At 39.8% G+C, this 20,691-nt stretch overlaps 1 protein-coding gene across 5 annotated transcripts in view; it reads right to left on the reverse strand.

The window, feature by feature from the left end:
* Positions 1-20,691, reverse strand: part of INPP4B (inositol polyphosphate-4-phosphatase type II B) — a 728,360-nt gene that overhangs the window by 81,550 nt on the left and 626,119 nt on the right. For all 5 annotated transcript variants that reach the window (XM_060147684.1, XM_060147683.1, XM_060147686.1 and 2 more), the window contains 3 exons: positions 5,871-6,043; positions 4,435-4,558; positions 2,825-2,942 (listed from right to left, as the gene is read on the reverse strand). In XM_060147684.1, coding sequence (XP_060003667.1) covers positions 2,825-2,942; positions 4,435-4,558; positions 5,871-6,043 — 415 coding nt within the window. The remainder of the gene's footprint in view (positions 1-2,824; positions 2,943-4,434; positions 4,559-5,870; positions 6,044-20,691) is intronic.

Consider the following 20,691-nt stretch of genomic DNA (forward strand, 5'->3'; position numbering starts at 1 on the left):
TATAGATGAACCTCCGTTTGTGATGACCTGATGGAAATGTAATGGTTTCATTATTTAAGATGTAACCTTTCGGCTTTCCTGATCATTTTGCAACATTAACATATCACCAGAGCATTTTTTCTTTGGAAATTTCCATTAAAAATTACCCCTAATGTTTAGTGTTGAAAATTCAAATTAGGATTCACAAAATAGGGTCAATAAGAATAGCTGCTTGTAGATTCTGAAACTTGATATCTTCTGACCCAGTGTGAATTGATTAAAGAAATGTCAAGTTTCATCTGGAATTTAGGAAAATCCATGTGTTTCCTGAACTATACAGAGTGCTGGTGTTGTAATATGTGTATGGGGTAACGAAGAACAGGACAATTAGAGAGTCTCTGTGAAAATCTTTTCAGTTTCTCTAGTATAATAATACTGCTACGTACTCTGGATACTTGACAGTGAGACTTGTTTCTTACCTCAGCTTTGAACTAGAGAATCTGGAAATACCATCAATCCAGCAAGCAGGGATGTTAGCACTACCCTCAGAGGATGGACACTTTATTTTTCTTTCCTAAATTGCTCTCAGTGTCCTTTACAATAGCCTGGCTAACAGAAGGCTGATGTTTATTTCAAAATTTTCAGGAATATGAGAAGATTCAATGAGCCAAGGCTGCATTTAAAGATTTCTCTGAAGGTAAAACATTATACACATTCTTTATGATAACTTTTTTTTTAAATTGAAGTATAGCTGATATACAATGTTGTGTTTCAGGTGTACAGCAAAGTGATTATTCTTTTTCAGATTTTTTCCATTATAGGTTATTACAAGATACTGAATAGTTCCCTGTGCTATACAGTAGGTCAATGTTATTTATATAGTAGTGTGTATCTGTTAATTCCATACTCCCAATTTACCCCCCACCCCTTTCCCATTTGGTAATCGTAAGGTTGTTTTCTATGTCTGAGTCTATTTCTGTTTTGTAAATAAGTTCATTTGTATCATTTTTTTTTGATTCCACATATAAGTGATATTATGTGATATTTGTCTTTGTCTGACTTACTTCACTTAGTATGATCATTTCTACGTCCATCCATGTTGCTGCAAATAGCATTATTTCATTCTTTTTTATGGCTAATATTCCATTGTATATATGTACCACATCTTCCTTATCCATTCATCTGTCAATGGGCATTTAGGTTGCTTCCATGTCTTGGTTGTTGTAAATAGTGCTGCTGTGAACATTGGGGTGCATGTATCTTTTTGAATTAGGGGTTTCGTTTTTTTCCAGAGATATGCTCAGGAGTGGGCTTGCTGGATCATATGATAACTCTACTTTTAGTTTTTTAAGGAACCTCCATACTGTTCTCCATAGTGGCTGCACCAATTTATATTCCCACCAACAGTGTAGGAGGGTTCCCTTTTCTCCACACCCTCTCTAGCATTTATTATTTGCAGACTTTTTGATGATGGCCATTCTGACTGGTTGTGAGGTGATACCTCATTGCAGTTTTGATCTACATCTCTCTAATAATTAGCAATGCTGAGCATCTTTTCATGTACCTGTTGGCCACCTGTATGTCTTCTCCGGAGAAATGTCTATTTAGGTCTACTGCCCATTTTTTGATTGTTTTTTTTTTGATATTGAGCTGTACGAACTGTATATTTTGGAAATTAATCCCTTCTCAGTTTCATCATTTGCAAATATTTTCTCCCATTCTGTTTGTTGTCTCTTTGTTTTGTTTATGGTTTCCTTTGCTGTGCAAAAGCCTTTAAGTTTAATTAGGTCCCATTTGTTTATTTTTGCTTTTGTTTTCATTACTCTAAGGGACGGATCCAAAAATATATTGCAATTTATATCAACAGTGTTCTGCCCTATGTTTTCCTCTAGGAGTTTTATAGTATCCAGTCTTACATTTAGGTCTTTAATCCATTTTGAGTTTATTTTTGTAAACTCAACGAATGTTCTAATTTCATTCGTTTACAGGCAGCTGCCCAATTTTCCCAGCACCACTTATTAAACAGACTATCTTTTCTCCATTCTATATTCTTGCCTCCTTTGTAGTAGTTGTAATGACCATAAGTCTGTAGGTTTATTTCTGGACTTTCTATATGATAACATTTTGTCATCTCTATTAAAATATAATTGACATAGGGCTTCCCTGGTGGCGCAGTGGTTGAGAGTCTGCCTGCCGATGCAGGGGACACGGGTTCGTGCCCCGGTTCGGGAAGATCCCACATGCCGCGGAGCGGCTGGGCCCGTGAGCCATGGCCGCCGAGCCTGAGCGTCCGGAGCCTGTGCTCCGCAACGGGAGGGGCCACAACAGTGAGAGGCCCGTGTACCGCAAAATAAATAAATAAATTAATTAATTAATAATAATAATTAAGAAAAATGGTGGTATGTGCCCCTGACATAGCAATATACCTTTTCTAAAATGTTGCTGCTTTTAATACCAGGAATTTAATACCAAGTCATCTCAAGAATTATGACACTATTAACCAAATGATTCCAGCAAAAGTAAAAACATCCAGACCTTTAGATTAGATAGTAATAAAGAGAAAATTTTTTTCTCATGCCTGCTATTATTTTGAATTTCTCATATTTCATAGGGGAGCCTTACCCTACTTACCTCATTTTAGTACAATTTACGAACATTCATGAGACTTTTATGAGTTTTTCAAGATCTTCCCCTGTCATGTCACCTACATTTATTTTTCACCAAAAAGGCAAAGAGAACAAAAGAAACATTTCCAAACCAAACCTTAATTCTGCTTGGCTCCTTTGTCAGGGGTTAATTAAAAATATCTAACAAAGCTTGGTCTTAGGAAATGAACACCACTTACCGCCTTCCTGTTATAACTGGCAAGACATCATTGGATGTGGCTTCAGTTATTTTAAAAGCGACTTTCTTCAAATCTGAAATACCAACGGCCATGTCCTCCAGCATTCCAATTTCCTCACCTAAACAAGGGCAAAGGAGCCTAGTTACAAACATACTATTTGAAGAAAGTCACTTTGTACTCCACCTTCCTACTGGAATTTGTTCTAACAGTTTAGTGAATGAGTTTCTGAAGGCAGCGAATCCATTCTCAATACGTTTTCCTGAGTCTGAAGGTTTTCATCAGTGAAACAAGAACCATTTAAATAGACTCCAGCTGTCCACATACCCTTTGAGGGAAGGAAAGAGGAATGCCTTTGCTGGGAGGTTAGAGAGAAGTTTTAATCCTTCTATGGCACAAAGTATCATGCAGATCTCTTTCCCTTGGCAGGACTGACATTTGATTTCTAGAAATAATAGAGATGGCTGAACTGAAGGTCACTGACACAAGCTCATGCTAGTTTTATATCTTAATACACTGACAAATAAAACCTAAGAAGGAGGTAATTAAATAAGATTCTAGATCAGTCCTGCACAACAGAAATATAACGTGAGCCACATATATAATTTTAAATTTCCTGGTAATCATCTTTTCAAAGAGTAAAATTTTAAAAGGTGAAATTAACTTTAATAATCTGTTTTCCTTTAGCCTGATAGTTCCAAAATAACATTTCAGCTGTAAATCAATATACTATGATTAATTATTCATTAATTATTAATATAAAACTCTTTTTTCACCAGTCTTTGAAACCTGGTGTGCACATTGAGTACTTATTGATTTGGACTAGATACATTTCAAGTGTTCAATTGCCACACCAACCTATGTATTGAACAGGGCAGCTCTAGACAGTAGAGTTGGGACTTTAAAAATCCAGTCATTGAAACTAGGTTGGCAAAAGCCTTTATTTAAAAAGCCTCAGTTTTAAAAGCCTCAGCCTGTGAAATAATCTATAATCCCATTTTCAAAACGTAATGAGAAAAAAAAATGTCACGAAGAACCTAGGGGTAAGACAGGAATAAAGACACAGACCTACTAGAGAACGGACTTGAGGATATGGGGAGGGGGAAGGGTGAGCTGTGACAAAGCGCGAGAGAGGCATGGACATATGTACACTGCCAAACGTGGGGTAGATAGCTGGTGGGAAGCGGCTGCGTGGCACAGGGAGATCAGCTCAGTGCTTTGTGACCCCCTGGAGGGGTGGGATAGGGAGGGTGGGAGGGAGGGAGACGCAAGAGGGAAGAGATACGGGAACATATGTACATGTATAGCTGATTCACTTTGTTGTGAAGCAGAGGCTAACACACCATTGTGAAGCAATTATACTCCAATAAAGATGTTAAAAAAATAAAATAAAATAAAATAAATCTTGAAGACTAAAAAAACAAAAAACATAATGAGAGTAAAAGCACAGTGACAAGGAAAATGAATACAAAGAACTAAAAATTACATTCTTTCTCTAATGCTTGATGCAAGAAAGGTTTACTACTCATTTTTATATTTAACTGAAGAATCTATGGATCACATATCTTTATGAATAGGAATATTATTTTAACATGGACTAAAGCAATACTTACTATATGTACTTAGCAGTCCTTCATATTGTACTATCAATCCCACCGTGTGAAGCTGCTCAAGGAAGCCAGGGTCATACAAACTTGTGTGCAATTTGATGATAAAACCACAGACCAATCCAGCAAGCTAAAAAAAATCATTGAAGAGATTACTGGGGTCAGCAAACTTTAATTTAAAAATATATGTCTTTGAGACATCACAGACATAATTAGAAATGTTCAAGTATATGTAACAAAATTATAACTATTTATATATCCATTTTGAAATGCGTTGACTGCATTTACTCTAGTATGGCTTGGGGAAGGCAGCATTGTGAAATGGGAGTGACCACGGACTCGGAATCTGCAAATCCTGTCCCTCCCATTTCTAAGCAGTAAAACCATAAAAAGTTATTTAACACTTGCAAATCTTTCTGTTCTTATTTTTTTGCACACGGAAAATAGAGATAATAGTTCTCATTTTGCAGAGTCATTGAAAGGACACAATGGAGAAACGTGTATAAGGCAGAGCATAATGCCTGACACTTAGCTCCGTTTGCTACTGGGTCATGCATGAAATAGGGGGGACAAGAGATATTTTGGGTAAAACATGCCCTTTGTCTGGAAGGTTTAGAAGGAGAGGCTTCTGTCTCTTTCCTTCCATGTGTCTGTCTATAAAACTCAATCATGGTGGTGGAGGCAGGAGGGGAGAAGGAACACAGCCATTGTGATGGAGGCCAACCTTGGTGTCATGGGCTAGGGGTGGGTGTAGGCAAAGGAGGTGGTCCTGTCAAACTTCTCATTCAAGACTATGGCCTGGTGAACTTATTTTATAAACACCAAAAAAGAGATCATTATGAAGTCCCGTCCTGGGATTCATGAGGAAGCTGTATAAATAAGGGCTTGCAAACAGATCCCTTTTGCCGGTCCTGGCTGCCATCCACACTGTGCACGGTGTGGAGAGCCCACGGCATAACATGAGGACAGGATGGGGGACCCTTTCCATCACAGACTCTCTGCCCTGTGAAACAGCATGGACATTTCAGAGACTTGGCCACCTCTTTGCTGAAATAAATACTTCAGGTCTCAGACACTGTTTCCATTCGGCTTGTATTTATTATGAGTAAGAAAAACTGGGTACTAAACTTAAAAAAAAGAATCCCTTTAAAACGAAAACTGCCAAAGGACCTATGGTATAGCACAGGAAACTCTGCTCAAAATTATGTAACAACCTCAATGGGAAAAGAATTTGCAGAAGAATAGATATACGTGTATGTATAACTGAATCACTTTGCTGCACACCTGAAACTATCACAACATTGTTCATCAACTATATGTCAATATAAAATAAAAGGATTCAGGAAGAAAGAAAACTGTCAGAAAAAGGTATCCATCTTCACCAAGGATACTATTTGACAACCCATCGCTGTGCTGGGCTCACAAGATCAAGAGGCACCTACTGCTTGGCTGAAGACGACGTCTCTTCTTAGCGTCAGCATCAAACATTGGGGAAGGCTGTAGGCCAGCTCCTGAAGGAGCACGAACGTCAGGGACTGCTTGGCTCGATTCACCACTTCTCCCATGCAGTCCTTCAGGGTAAGGATGAGGGGATACAACTGTTCATACCAGTCCTCTGCGGGGTGGATGGGGCATAAGAACAGTGGGATAGATGAAGGAAGGTCTTGGAAGATAGAACCGATTTGTTTATTTTTTCAGTGAAGTTCTACACGTTATTAAGGAGTCACAAAGATTAGATTTAAAGATCTCCAATTCCAATCTCTCCTCTGAACTCCAGGTGTCTATTACCAGCCACCCACTTGGGTGTATCTAACTCATCTATAGTAGAAGTCTTCTCTTCTCTACTCATCTCTAATCTGTGCATTGCCTGTATCTTAGCGGATGGTACCACCAAACTCTTCCTATGCTGGAAACAATTTCTTGGACTTCTTCTACAGTCTCCACATTTACTGGGTCATTAAATCAGTTCTACCACCATAGTAAGCCATCAAACACTCATCTTCCCCCTTGCCCTCTCCCATCATCATTTATCCATCTCCTTCGGACCACTTTCTATTCCGCTCCATAACTGACCCCTCTTCCTCCAGTCATACTCTACTCGAATCCTTTCTCAACAGAGTTGCTAGAGGGGGCTTTCTAATCAGTTTGAATCCCATCACTCACTCTTTCACTTCCTTAAACTATTTTAAACACACCAAAACATTCAGAACAAAGTCCCAAAGCATGACAGACCCTGCATTATCTGACCTCTGCCTACAAGTTCAGTCTCATCTCTCAGAACTTTTTCACTTGAAGCCTTGAGTCCAGGTGAGCTGAACAACACGGATTTCCCCAAACCTCCTGTCTCTCATCTCAGTGTCTTTGCAAATCCTATCTCCAATCCTGGAGCACATACATATCTTCCTGACAAACACTTTATCTTCTCTGCAGACTCAACAGGGTTTCTCTCTTCCAGGAAGTCTTCTTGATTTTCCCCTTAATCCCCTCCTCCCCCCATCCCTGTTTACTAAAAGTTTGCATCACAGCTCCTTGCTCTTACTGTTCTAGAGCGATCCATGCTGTTCTGCAAGAAAGGGAGCTCACTGAGGGTGAGAAATTTCTGCTTTAATCACTGAATCTCCAGAAGCTAGCATAGCAGATATTCAGTTTTTAATTGAATAAGTAAAGTTATAATAAATATAACAAAAGTCTTTTAAGATATAGACATGTAAGAGAAAATAAAGTTTTTGACAATATTTGGAATTCGAATAGCTTTCCTTCAAATCAGGATACAAAACTGAAACCATCTGTGCTTTTTGTATGTCTAGAAATTTAACATGTTTCAATTATATAATTATGACTTTGGCATGTGAAATAGAAACAAGTTATATCCTATTTCAGTTTATTTGGAAATCAAACCCCTGACGAATGTCAAACATTATAAATTCCAAACTGTGTGCTATTCCATTAATATATAAATAAATTAACAGTAGTGGGAAAAATACAAATATGATTTAAAAGAAACAAGCGAATGCTGAAAAATTAATTATGAATCAAGATCTAAAATGGTATGACCGGGCTTCCCTGGTGGCGCAGTGGTTTAGAGTCCACCTGCCGATGCAGGGGACACGGGTTTGTGCCCCGGTCCGGGAAGATCCCACGTGCCAAGGAGCGGCTGGGCCCGTGAGCCATGGCTGCTGAGCCTGCACGTCCGGAGCATGTGATCCGCAACGGGAGAGGCCACAGTGAGAGGCCCGCGTACCACAGAAAGAAAGAAAATAATAATAAATTTAAAAAATAAAAATAAAATAAAATAAAATGGTATGACCTTCTCAGTTTACAAAAGTGAATGATGTGAAAGGTCAATAATCAGTTAAAACCTTGGAAGAGTTATAGGTAGTGATGAAAAGAATCGTAATCATTATTGTACCATATCTATTGTCACTTACTTATTTTATGTTGTGGTGAAATAGATTAGATGAAATAAACCAAAAATGGGTGAAAGGATAATTAATGGCCCCAACTCAATAAAAAGATGTGCTCCTGTTAATACTCTATGTAAATGCTTATGTGATGCTATAATGCAAAATACATTAGGAATATTAGGAGTTCTTATTTTAAAATATTGTAGAATTAAGTGTTATGAGAGGAATAAAAAAAAACTAGAGAAAGGGGAATTCAATGAAGGCCTATTAAATCTGTAATCATTTAATAAAGGAATCACTGTGGGCAGCCTAGGATGAAATACGAACCGTGGTTCAAGTACAACAGGCATTCGGTGACTATTGATTTTTATGTCATTAGTAGCTGTAAAAAGGGCAAATGGAGGTACATTAGACTTATTTTCAGAATAAAAGACACATCAGTAGACACCAAGAAAGAATATTCGATATTCCTATTGTTTTCATATTTACATTCTTTTATCTCCCATTCTCTCCTACTCTCTAATTATTGTTCTCAATATGCATGTGCACACACACACAGACACACACACACACACACACACACACACACAGAAAACGAATATCTCAATAAACTGACCCAGTGTTAGATCTTAAAAGGTAACAGTTTGAAAACCTATTTTGTTTTGTGCTGAGGTCTGCAGAGATCTACTGAAGAATTCTCCAACATAAGATAAAGCCTGTGCGCAGTAGGTGGCGCTGTTTTACCAGGCTGAAGTAGAACTAACTTGGTCACTTACTCCATTCAGGTAACTGATTTATATACTCTTTTATATATTTGCACAGTTCCCAAACAGCAGGTACATGTTGTATGGGCACTTTGCATCCTACTCTCCTGTGTCAAGTGGTCAATAACCTGGCCAAAAGTGTAATAGGCTCTTTCTATTAGAAAATGGAAAATTAACTTAATTTTTTTCCCTTGGAAGATACTAAGTGACAGCTCAAATTAAATATAGCTGATGGTTTTCTTGAAGATCTTTAAAAGAGGAATCTTCACAGATTTCTTCATTAGCATCAGGATAATTTCTTTACTCACTTCTAAACCTATCTTCACACTTATCTAACCATTTGACTCAATCAGAAATTACAATGACATTAAAAAAGAGACAGAGAGATCACCTGATTTCTAGTCCTTCTAGAATAAAACTAAGGACCTGGAACAATAAATAAATACACTGAAATTCTAAATCTAGGAGTGTTGTTAGGTATTTGTCTGACACTAGCAATATTCCAGTGTCTCTGTTTATTGTAATTATATATACTTTTTTATGGCTAAAAGTTAAGGAAAATGACAATATAAGAAAACATTAATGGTGAATGAGAAAATTACAAGTTGGTGAGCAAGGTAGAATGGCTTAAAGATATTAATAAGCTTCCTATAAAGAAGCATACTTGAGAAAGCTAAAATTACATTTTTTTTCTAGAAAAAAAGCAATTTAATAAGTTCAGCAGATAAAGGAAAACCTCACTGGCAAATGCAAATTGTGATGGCTTCAGGTTTTGTTCCCTGTTAATATTCACTCAGTGTAAATCTCAGGTTCTGAAATAAACACAACGGGGTGTGATAGGCCAAAGAAAGGCCAAAGTAGTCAGTTCATAAACAGCCTTTTTGCTCCAATGAGCATTCCAAATCACTCTCACAAAAGCAAAAGAAATGCTTTAGTTTTCTCTTTAAAAATATTTTGGGGGGCTTCCCTGGTGGCGCAGCAGTTAAGAATCCGCCTGCCAATGCAAGGGACACGGGTTCAAGCCCTGGTCCGGGAAGATCCCACATGCCGCGGAGCAACTAAGCCCGTTCACCACAACTACTGAGCCTGCACTCTAGAGCCCACGAGCCACAACTACTGAAGCCCGCATGTCTAGAGCCCGTGCTCCACAACAAGAGAAGCCACCGCAGTGAGAAGCGCGCACACCGCAACAAAGAGTAGCCCCCGCTCACTGCAACTAGAGAGAAAGCCCGCGTGCGGCAACGAAGTCCCAATGCAGCCAAAAATAAATAAGTTAAAAAATATATATATTTTGGGTAACAACAAAAAAAGCTGTAACTCCTGACGGTCCTGAGACCACTGTCATATCCCTCTCAGCTTCCTGTCTCTCCATACTTACAATCTACATGGGGTTTATTTTGCCCTGAGGGGAAAACCATTTTCTGGGAGGGATAAAGATGGTGTTCGTTCTGCATTTTCTAGTCCAAGGAAGAAATCTTGAAATGCACACAGCCACTCTTCTGAGTTTAGTTTCCTCACGTTTCAACTGAGATTTTACACACACACACACACACACACACACACACACACACACACACACTCCTGATATACCCAAGGACGCAGGGTAGCTCAGGGCTCACCACAATATAGTCACCGCACCTACACCTCTCACAGAAGCTAACTGGCCCAGCAGGCACATAAGTGCCCACCTCTTTGATTCTATCCCCTGGGCTCCTTTTAGTGACAGAGGAAAATACGAAGAGAATGTTTCAGCGTCTCTATAAAAACTTGCTGAAACTCCTTAACCCTGAGACCAAGAAGCAGACTCTTTCCTCAGGAAAGCATTAAAAAGCGTGTGGCTTTGCTGAGCTTATCCTGAGCTTTGTGAAGTGTGTTGGAAGGCATCCAAGCAGAGCCTGTTTTCCAGCTTCTCTAACGTATTCAAGTGAATTCACTGAAGGATTCAAAGAACGACTGCCGGGCACCCCCCTCACCTCCTCCACACACCATCTATTTCCTGTACAGGTTGTTCACGTCCTCTGAGCTCAATGGCTCTTAGGTTGCTCAGGAGAAAAAAAAAAGAGCCGAATACCAACCAATGGTAGCAGAGCGTAATGTTTTCTTTCCAATTTCCGAGCCATTTTCTTCTCAGGTGCTTGGTCTCTTTCTCTCATTTAAGATAATGAACTTCACTTCAAGGAAGCTTGTAGCCATTGTTATTTTTGTTATCACCACTTTTTAGACATGGGGGTGGGGGGAAGAAAAGCTCACAGCTTGCATGCCCATTAAACTTTATGCAAGGAGATAAGAGAAGAAATGAGCCTGGCTCTTAGGATTCGCCTAAGTTAAGAAGATGATGAACTGTGAAGTCATTAGAATGGCCTTTAAGGAGGGTGATAAAATTTTCAAGGTTCTGAGAGGAACAGAGACCCATCCCACAGCTGACAGGGTTTTTATAGGATGCCCAAACCTCAGGTAGCACAGAACTGGCAGTGAGTTCAAGGCTGAGGGCTGGGAGTGGGTATATCATATCCCTGCCCATAGAGTCCTTGTTGGTTTTGAAGAGCTTATGTCCTCCGTCAACCCAGAGATGGCTGCCTATGTGTCCCTCTGTCTTTTGGGTACAATTTTACAATGTGAACATCAGCACTGAGGGGTCAACTAATAATAAGTCTTCCTCTCCAGACACCTTCTAGCAGGACTCCTTTGTATACTACACATGGCCAACTTTGGTCATAGACTCTAGACACCCGGTCCTCTATCTCTGAGATAGAGGACACAGAAATGAGGCTAATCCAGACAACAGACGAGTAACCAAGGAAAGAAAAGCACCTGCTGAGGCTGGGCTGCCTAGAGTGACTTCTTGGCCACTCAGAATGACCTCCTCCAAGTCTTCCTAACTCCTTGCCCACCTTTACAATCTGGTCCAGGAATTTAAAAAAAACCTGTATTTATCTTTCTTTAAAAAATGCTAACCTGTCTTCCTTATATCAATTTCCCCTCTTTTTTCACTGCCATCGTGAGAAATACATTCGTCCTTCAGTATCCATGGAGGATTGGTTCCAGGAACTCTTGCAAATACCAAAAACCAAGGATGCTCAAGTCCCTCCTATAAAATGGCACAGTACCATCATCCCTCCGTATCCGCGGATTCCACATCTGGGGATTCAACCAACTGTGGACGAGGAACCTGCAGATACAGAGGGCCGACGGTATCCGACAAATACAGCCTCTTCAATGGGAGGTCCTATGGTTGATACTAATATTAAAACTCATGGCCCCTACCATCAAGGAGCTTAAAATACAGAACCCATAAACTAATCTGGAGGAGGTCAGAAGCGGGACTGGAGGGGAGCGGGGAAGGGACTGAGATGACTTTAAGCACGTGGAAAAGGCAGGAATAAAGGGGAAGTAAGTGTTGAGCCTGAAGCCGTAGGAAAAACCAATGGAAAACCAGGTGGGCAGTCACCATGGTAGACATAGGGAATGGAATAAGTAGGCGTGGGGAGAGAAGAAGGAAAGTGCAGAGTATGGGTGAGCAGAGAGCCAAAACCTAAGAAGCAAGGCCAAATCTAGAAATAATGGGTATCAGGTAGGGCAAGGTTAATGATAAGCCTGGGAGGAAGATCACATATAAATGTTGTACCTTCCTTTGCACCTAGTAGGAGCAGTTTTAAAGGCTCCAAGGGTATTCACACAAAAGACAAACGTGTATCTTCAAATGTTATCATCGTCGTGTCCAGTGAGCTATGATCCAAGGTAAGTGACTGACCTTGGCACCTTCCAGTTGTATGAGAAATGAGTGGACTGCTCAACTCGACACACTGCTAGGAGAAGAACAAAGGCAACTTTTCTCATGTCAAGGGAACTTTATTTGTTTAAGTCCTGCCAGTCTGAGAACAATGTCATAAAACTTTCCAGTCTTGCTCTTAGAAAAACAGCAAAGGAAATGCATCAACTGATATCCTGCTTAAACTTCTCATTTCATAGCACAAAGTTGAAAGCCTTAAGTAAATTCTGCTAAGACAGTTTCCAGGAACTAAATCCATTAATCAAACAAGTTCTGCATTGGTTGCAGCACAAAAGTTTTGAATCAGAGTTTACAGCGGACCAGGAAGAGTCACATATTCACATTCCTTGAGCTTATTTTGCCTTTTGGCCTAAAAAAATCTGTAACCTCAGGACTCTGACCTACAAACACGCTGAGCTTTTAAGAATAAGTGCGTAGGTCACTGAGCAACCTAAAATCACCAATACATCTACATCAGACAGCTCTTGTCATTTAAATTTTGTCCAGTATCTAAGACTGAGAAAAGAGGGGTGGTGGATACTGAGTTGATGAAAGCCTGATTAGAGCACAGGCACCCAGAGGGGAAAAGAAGATATATTATCTACCCTGCAGCGAACTAGGTGAGTGTAGTAGTTCAAGGCCAGTAAAGTTCAAGGCCAGTGGAATACAGTGCATCCTTTTAAAAATTATTTCTACAGGGGCTTCCCTGGTGGCGCAGTGGTTGAGAGTCCGTCTGCCGATGCAGGGGACACGGGTTCGTGCCCTGGTCTGGGAGGATCCCACATGCCGTGGAGCGGCTGGGCCCGTGAGCCATGGCCGCTGAGCCTGCGCTTCCGGAGCCTGTGCTCCACAACGGGAGAGGCCACAACAGTGAGAGGCACGCGTTACGCAAAAAAAAAAAAAAAAAAAAAAAAAAAAAAATATTGCTACAAATCCAACAAAGCTTCGTGTAAACAGGTTCAACTTATAAGTGCTGAGTAAGTAGGCAAGTAACCAAACATAACATAAACAGTACCATTTCTCCCTCTATTCCATAATTATATGCCCCACAGTTCCCACATGGGATATATGAATCTTTTTTCTTTGACTATCTCAGTTTCTCTGTGGGAGTGAGTATCATCAGATTTATGAGAACGCTAAATAATATTTCAATTGTAATTATGAATACTTGGCAATTCTTAATTTCTGCATAAGGTACAATTCCATAGTAAACTTTTAAGAGATACCGATGGGATTGATTTTCATGAAGTTATCCCATAATACTGCTAATTTGTGTCTGATAAAACAACATTTTGTTCAAAGGGTGATAGCAAAAAATTATCTGTACAGAGTTAAGGTTAGAGATGCTTTTTCCTGGAAAGAACAGAAGCAGTGCGGCACCGTGGCTGAGGGGACAGGCTCTCAACTCAGAGCACCAGGGTTGGAATCCAGACGCTGCCACTACACTTGGTTCTACTCTTTCCATCTACAGTCAAATCTCAACATAACAGCCTGGATGTTAAAATCTAAGTCAAATCAGGTTAATCCTCTGCTCAAAATCCTCCAATTACCTCTTGATTTTCTCAGAGTAATAGCCAAATTCAATACAAAGACCCTGCATAATCCTTCCCCCAACAAGTTACCTCTAAATTCATCTTCTACTCTCTCCTCTTCACTTTCTCTGTTCAAACCAAACCAGCTTCTTTGCTGTTTCCTGATCATGGAAGGCATACTTATGCCTCAAGGTTTTTGCATTAGTTGTGTTCAATGCCTCAAATATCCTTACCCCAGGTATCCACATGGCTCACTTCCTTACCTCGTGTCTTTGTTCAAACATCAACTTCTCAGTGAAGCTCGCACTGACTACAAAGCTTCAACAATATTCCGAAAACTTTTTACTTCACTCTATCTTTTTCCACAGCATTTGCCACTGTTAACATATTAGGTGATGCCCTTATTTCTTATGTTACTTTTTTATGTCGAAAGATGTAAAAAGAATACAAACTTCAGGATGTCAGGTGTTTTGTATGTTTTGTTCATTATTGTATCCCCGTGTCTAGAATAGTGCCTGTATAGTAGATGCTCAACTAAAATATGTTGAATGATTGAAAGGAAAGAAAAAAAATCACTTTAAAAATAATGTGAGATGGATTAGAGGATGGGACCTTGAAGATGGCGGAAGAGTAAGACGCGGAGATCACCTTCCTCCCCCACAGATACACCAGAAATACATCTACACGTGGAACAACTCCTACAGAACACCTACTGAAGGCTGGCAGAAGACCTCAGACCTCCCAAAAGGCAAGAAACTCCCAACGTACCCGCCACGGCCAGGGTCCCGGGATCCAGGGACAACTTCCCAGGAGAACGCACAGCGCGCCTCAGGCTGGTGCAACGTCACGCCGGCCTCTGCCGCCTCAGGCCCGCCCCGCACTCCGTGCCCCTCCCTCCCCTCCCCCACCCCCTCCCCTCCCCCACCCCTCCCCTCCCCCACCCCTCCCCTCCCCCACCCCCCTCCCCTCCCCCACCCCCCCCTCCCGGCCTGAGTGCGCCACAGCCCCCGAATCAGCGGCTCCTTTAACCCCGTCCTGTCTGAGGGAAGAACAGACGCCCTCCAGCGACCTACACGCAGAGGCGGGGCCAAATCCAAAGCTGCTTCCCTGGGAGCTGTGAGAACAAAGAAGAGAAAGGGAAATCTCTCCCAGCAGCCTCAGGAGCAGCGGATTAAAGCTCCACAATCAACTTGATGTACCCTGCATCTGTGGAATACATGAATAGACAACCAATCATCCCAAATTGAGGTGGTGGACTTTGAGAGCAAGATCTATGATTTTTTTACCTTTTCCTCTTTTTGTGAGTGTGTATGTGTGTGCTTCTGTGTGAGATCTTGTCTGTATAGTCTTGCTTCCATCATTTGTCCTAGGGTTCTATCCGTCCATGGTTTTTTTAAAAAAAATTTTTCTTAATAATTAATTTTAATAACTTTATTATACTTTTCTTTCTTCCTTCCTTCCTTCCTTCCTTCCTTCCTTCCTTCCTTCCTTCCTTCCTTTCTTTCTTTCTTTCTTTCTTTCTTTCTTTCCTTCCTTCCTTCCTTCCTTCCTTCCTTCCTTCCCTCCTTTAGACAACGAATCATCCCAAATTGAGGAGGTGGTCTCTGAGAGCAAGATTTATGATTTTTCCCCCTTTACCTCTTTTTGTGAGGGTGTATGTGTATGCTTCTGTGTAAGATTTTGTCTGTATAGCTTTGCTTCCAACATTTGTCCTAAGGTTCTATCCGTCCCCCCTTTTTTTTCTTTTCTAAATAAGTATTTTTTAATTCAATAACTTTATTATACTTTATTTTATTTTTACTGTATCTTCTTTCTTTCTTTTTTCCTTCTTTCCCTCCTTCATTCCTTCCTCCCTCCCTCTCTCCCTCCTTTCTTTCCTTCTTGCCTTCTTTCCTTCTTTCTTTCTTTCTTCCTTCCTTCCCTCTTTTCCTTCTTTCTTTCCTCATACTTCTACTAATTCTCTCTACTTTTTCTCCCTTTTATTCTGAGCCGTGTGGATGAAAGGCTCTTGGTGCTCCAGCCAGGAGCCAGGGCTCTGCCTCTGAGGTAGGAGAGCCAACTTCAGGACACTGGTCAACAAGAGACTTCCCAGCTCCACATAATATCAAACGGCAAAAATCTCCCAGAGATCTCCATCTCAACACCAGCACCCAGCCTCACTCAACGATCAGCAAGCTACAGTGCTGGACAACCTATGCCAAACAACTAGCAAAACAGGAACACAACCCCACCCATTAGCAGAGAGGCTGCCTAAAATCATAATAAGGCCACAGACACCCCAAAACACACCACCAGATGTGAACCTGCCCACTAGAGAGACAGGATCCAGCCTCATCCACCACAACACAGGCACTAGGCCCCGCCACCAGGAAGCCTACACAACCCACTGAACCAACCTTAGCCACTGGAGACAGACACCAAAAACAACGGGAACTACAAACCTGCAGCCTGCAAAAAGGAGACCCCAAACACAGTAAGATAAGCAAAATGAGAAGACAGAAAAACACACAGCAGATAAAGGAGCAAGATAAAAATGCACCAGACCTAACAAATGAAGAGGAAATAGGCAGCTTACCTGAAAAAGAATTCAGAATAATGATAGTAAGGATGATCCGAAATCTTGGAGATAGAATAGACAAAATGCAAGAAACAGTTAACAAGGACCTAGAAGAAATAAAGATGAAACAAGCAATGATGAACAACACAATAAATGAAATTAAAAGTACTCTAGATGGGATCAATAGCAGAATAACTGAGGCAGAAGAATGGATAAGTGACTTGGAAGATAAAATAGTGGAAATAACTACTGCAGAGCATAATAAAGAAAAAAGAATGAAAAAAACTGAGGACAGTCTCAGAGACCTCTGGGACAACATCAAACGCACCAACATTCGAATTATAGGGGTTCCAGAAGAAGAAGAGAAAAAGAAAGGGACTGAGAAAATATTTGAAGAGATTATAGTTGAAAACTTCCCTAATATGGGAAAGGAAATAGTTAATCAAGTCCAGGAAGCACAGAGAGTCCCATACAGGATAAATCCAAGGATAAATACGCCAAGACACATATTAATCAAACTGTCAAAAATTAAATACAAAGAAAGCATATTAAAAGCAGCAAAGGAAAAACAACAAATAACACACAAGGGAATGCCCATAAGGTTAACAGCTGATCGCTCAGCAGAAACTCTGCAAGCCAGAAGGGACTGGCAGGACATACTGAAAGTGATGAAGCAGAAAAACCTGCAACCAAGACTACTCTACCCAGCAAGGATCTCATTCAGATTTGATGGAGAAATTAAAACCTTTACAGACAAGCAAAAGCTGAGAGAGTTCAGCACCACCAAACCAGCTTTACAACAAATGCTAAAGGAACTTCTCTAGACAAGAAACACAAGAGAAGGAAAAGACCTGTAATAACGAACCCAAAACAATTTAGAAAATGGGAATAGGAACATACATATTGATAATTACCTTAAATGTAAATGGACTAAATGCTCCCACCAAAAGACACAGATTGGCTGAATGGATACAAAAGCAAGACCCTTATATATGCTGTCTACAAGAGACCCACTTCAGACCTAGAGACGCATACAGACTGAAAGTAAGGGGATGGAAAAAGATATTCCATGCAAATGGAAACCAAAAGAAAGCTGGAGTAGCAATTCTCATATCAGACAAAATAGACTTTAAAATAAGGACTATTAAAAGAGACAAAGAAGGACACTACATAATGATCAAGGGATCGATCCAAGAAGAAGATATAACAATTGTAAATATTTATGCACCCAACATAGGAGCACCTCAATACATAAGGCAAATACTAACAGCCATAAAGGGGGAAATCGACAGTAACACATTCATAGTAGGGGACTTTAACACCCCACTTTCACCAATGGACAGATCATCCAAAATGAAAATAAATAAGGAAACACAAGCTTTAAATGATACATTAAACAAGATGGACTTAATTGATATTTATAGGACATTCCATCCAAAAACAACAGAATACACATTTTTCTCAAGTGCTCATGGAACATTCTCCAGGATAGATCATATCTCTGGTCACAAATCAAGCCTTGGTAAATTTAAGAAAATTGAAATTGTATCAAGTATCTTTTCTGACCACAACGCCATGAGACTAGATATCAATTACAGGAAAAGATCTGTAAAAAATACAAACACATGGAGGCTAAACAATACACTACTTAATAATGAAGTGATCACTGAAGAAATCAAAGAGGAAATAAAAAAATACCTAGAAACAAATGACAATGGAGACACAACGACCCAAAACCTATGGGATGCAGCAAAAGCAGTTCTAAGCGGGAAGGTTATAGCAGTACAAGCCCACCTTAAGAAGCAGGAAACATCTCGAATAAACAACCTAACCTTGCACCTCAAGCAATTAGAGAAAGAAGAACAAAAAAACCCCAAAGCTAGCAGAAGGAAAGAAATCATAAAAATCAGATCAGAAATAAATGAAAAAGAAATGAAGGAAACAATAGCAAAGATCAATAAAACTAAAAGCTGGTTCTTTGAGAAGATAAACAAAATAGATAAACCACTAGCCAGACTCATCAAGAAAAAAAAGGGAGAAGACTCAAATCAATAGAATTAGAAATGAAAAAGGAGAAGTAAAAACTGACACTGCAGAAATAAAAAAGATCATGAGAGATTACTACAAGCAACTCTGTGCCAATAAAATGGACAATCTGGAAGAAATGGACAAATTCTTAGAAATGCACAACCTGCCAAGACTGAATCAGGAAGAAATAGAAAATATGAACAGACCAATCACAAGCACTGAAATTGAAACTGTGATTAAAAATCTTACAACAAACAAAAGCCCACGACCAGATGGCTTCACAGGCGAATTCTAACAAACATTTAGAGAAGAGATGATACCTATCCTTGTCAAACTCTTCCAAAATATAGCAGAGGGAGGAACACTCCCAAATTCCTTCTACGAGGCCACCATCACCTTGATACCAAAACCAGACAAGGATGTCACAAAGAAAGAAAACTACAGGCCAATATCACTGATGAACATAGATGCAAAAATCCTCAACAAAGTACTAGCAAACAGAATCCAACAGCACATTAAAAGGATCATACACCATGATCAAGTGGGGTTTTTTCAAGGAATGCAAGGATTCTTCAATATACGCAAATCTATCAATGTGATAAACCATATTAACAAATTGAAGGAGAAAAACCATATGATCATCTCAATAGATGAAGAGAAAGCTTTTGACAAAATTCAACACCCATTTATGATAAAAACCCTGCAGAAAGTAGGCATAGAGGGAACTTTCCTCAACATAATAAAGGCCATATATGACAAGCCCACAGCAAACATCATCCTCAATGGTGAAAAACTGAAAGCATTTCCACTAAGATCAGGAACAAGACAAGGTTGCCCACTCTCACCACTCTTATTCAACATAGTTTTGGAAGTTTTAGCCACAGCAATCAGAGAAGAAAAGGAAATAAAAGGAATCCAAATCGGAAAAGAAGAAGTAAAGCTGTCACTGTTTGCAGATGACATGATCCTATACATAGAGAATCCTAAAGATGCTACCAGAAAACTACTAGAGCTAATCAATGAATTTGGTAAAGTATCAGGATACAAAATTAATGAAATCTCTGGCATTCCTATGTACTAATGATGTGAAATCAAGAAAACACTCCCATTTACCACTGCAATGAAAAGAATAAAATATCTAGGAATAAACCTACCTAAGGAGACAAAAGACCTGTATGCAGAAAATTATGACACTGATGAAAGAAATTAAAGATGATACAAATAGATGGAGAGATATACCATGTTCTTGGATTGGAAGAATCAACATTGTGAAAATGACTCTACCACCCAAAGCAATCTATAGATTCAATGCAATCCCTATGAAGCTACCACTGGCATTTTTCACAGAACTAGAACAAAAAATTTCGCAATTTGTATGGAAACACAAAACACCCCGAATAGCCAATGCAATCTTGAGAACGAAAAAAGGAGCTGGAGGAATCAGGCTCCCTGACTTCAGACTATACTACAAAGCTACAGTAATCAAGACAGTATGGTACTGGCATAAAAACAGAAAGATAGATCAATGGAACAGGATAGAAAGCCCAGAGAGAAACCCACGCACATATGGACACCTTATCTTTGATAAAGGTGGCAGGAATGTACAGTGGAGAAAGGACAGCCTCTTCAATAAGTGGTGCTGGGAAAACTGGACAGGTACATGTAAAAGTATGAGATTAGATCACTCCCTACAACCATACACAAAAATAAGCTCAAAATGGATTAAAGGCCTAAATGTAAGGCCAGAAACTATCAAACTCTTAGAGGAAAACATAGGCAGAACACTCTATGACATAAATCACAGCAAGATCCTTTCTGACCCACCTCCTAGAGTAATGGAAATAAAAACAAAAGTAAACAAATGGGACCTAATGAAACTTCAAAGCTTTTGCACAGCAAAGGAAACCATAAACAAGACCAAAAGACAACCCTCAGAATGGGAGAAAATATTTGCAAATGAAGCAACTGACAAAGGATTAATCTCCAAAATTTACAAGCAGCTCATGCAGCTCAGTAACAAAAAAACAAACAACCCAATCCAAAAATGGGAAGAAGACCTAAATAGACATTTCTCCGAAGAAGATATACAGACTGCCAACAAACACATGAAAGAATGCTCAACATCATTAATCATTAGAGAAATGCAAATCAAAACTACAATGAGATATCATCTCACACCAGTCAGAATGGCCATCATCAAAAAATCTAG

Source organism: Lagenorhynchus albirostris, chromosome 4 (assembly GCF_949774975.1).
Source record: "Lagenorhynchus albirostris chromosome 4, mLagAlb1.1, whole genome shotgun sequence".
In the NCBI taxonomy this organism is placed as follows: domain Eukaryota; kingdom Metazoa; phylum Chordata; class Mammalia; order Artiodactyla; family Delphinidae; genus Lagenorhynchus; species Lagenorhynchus albirostris.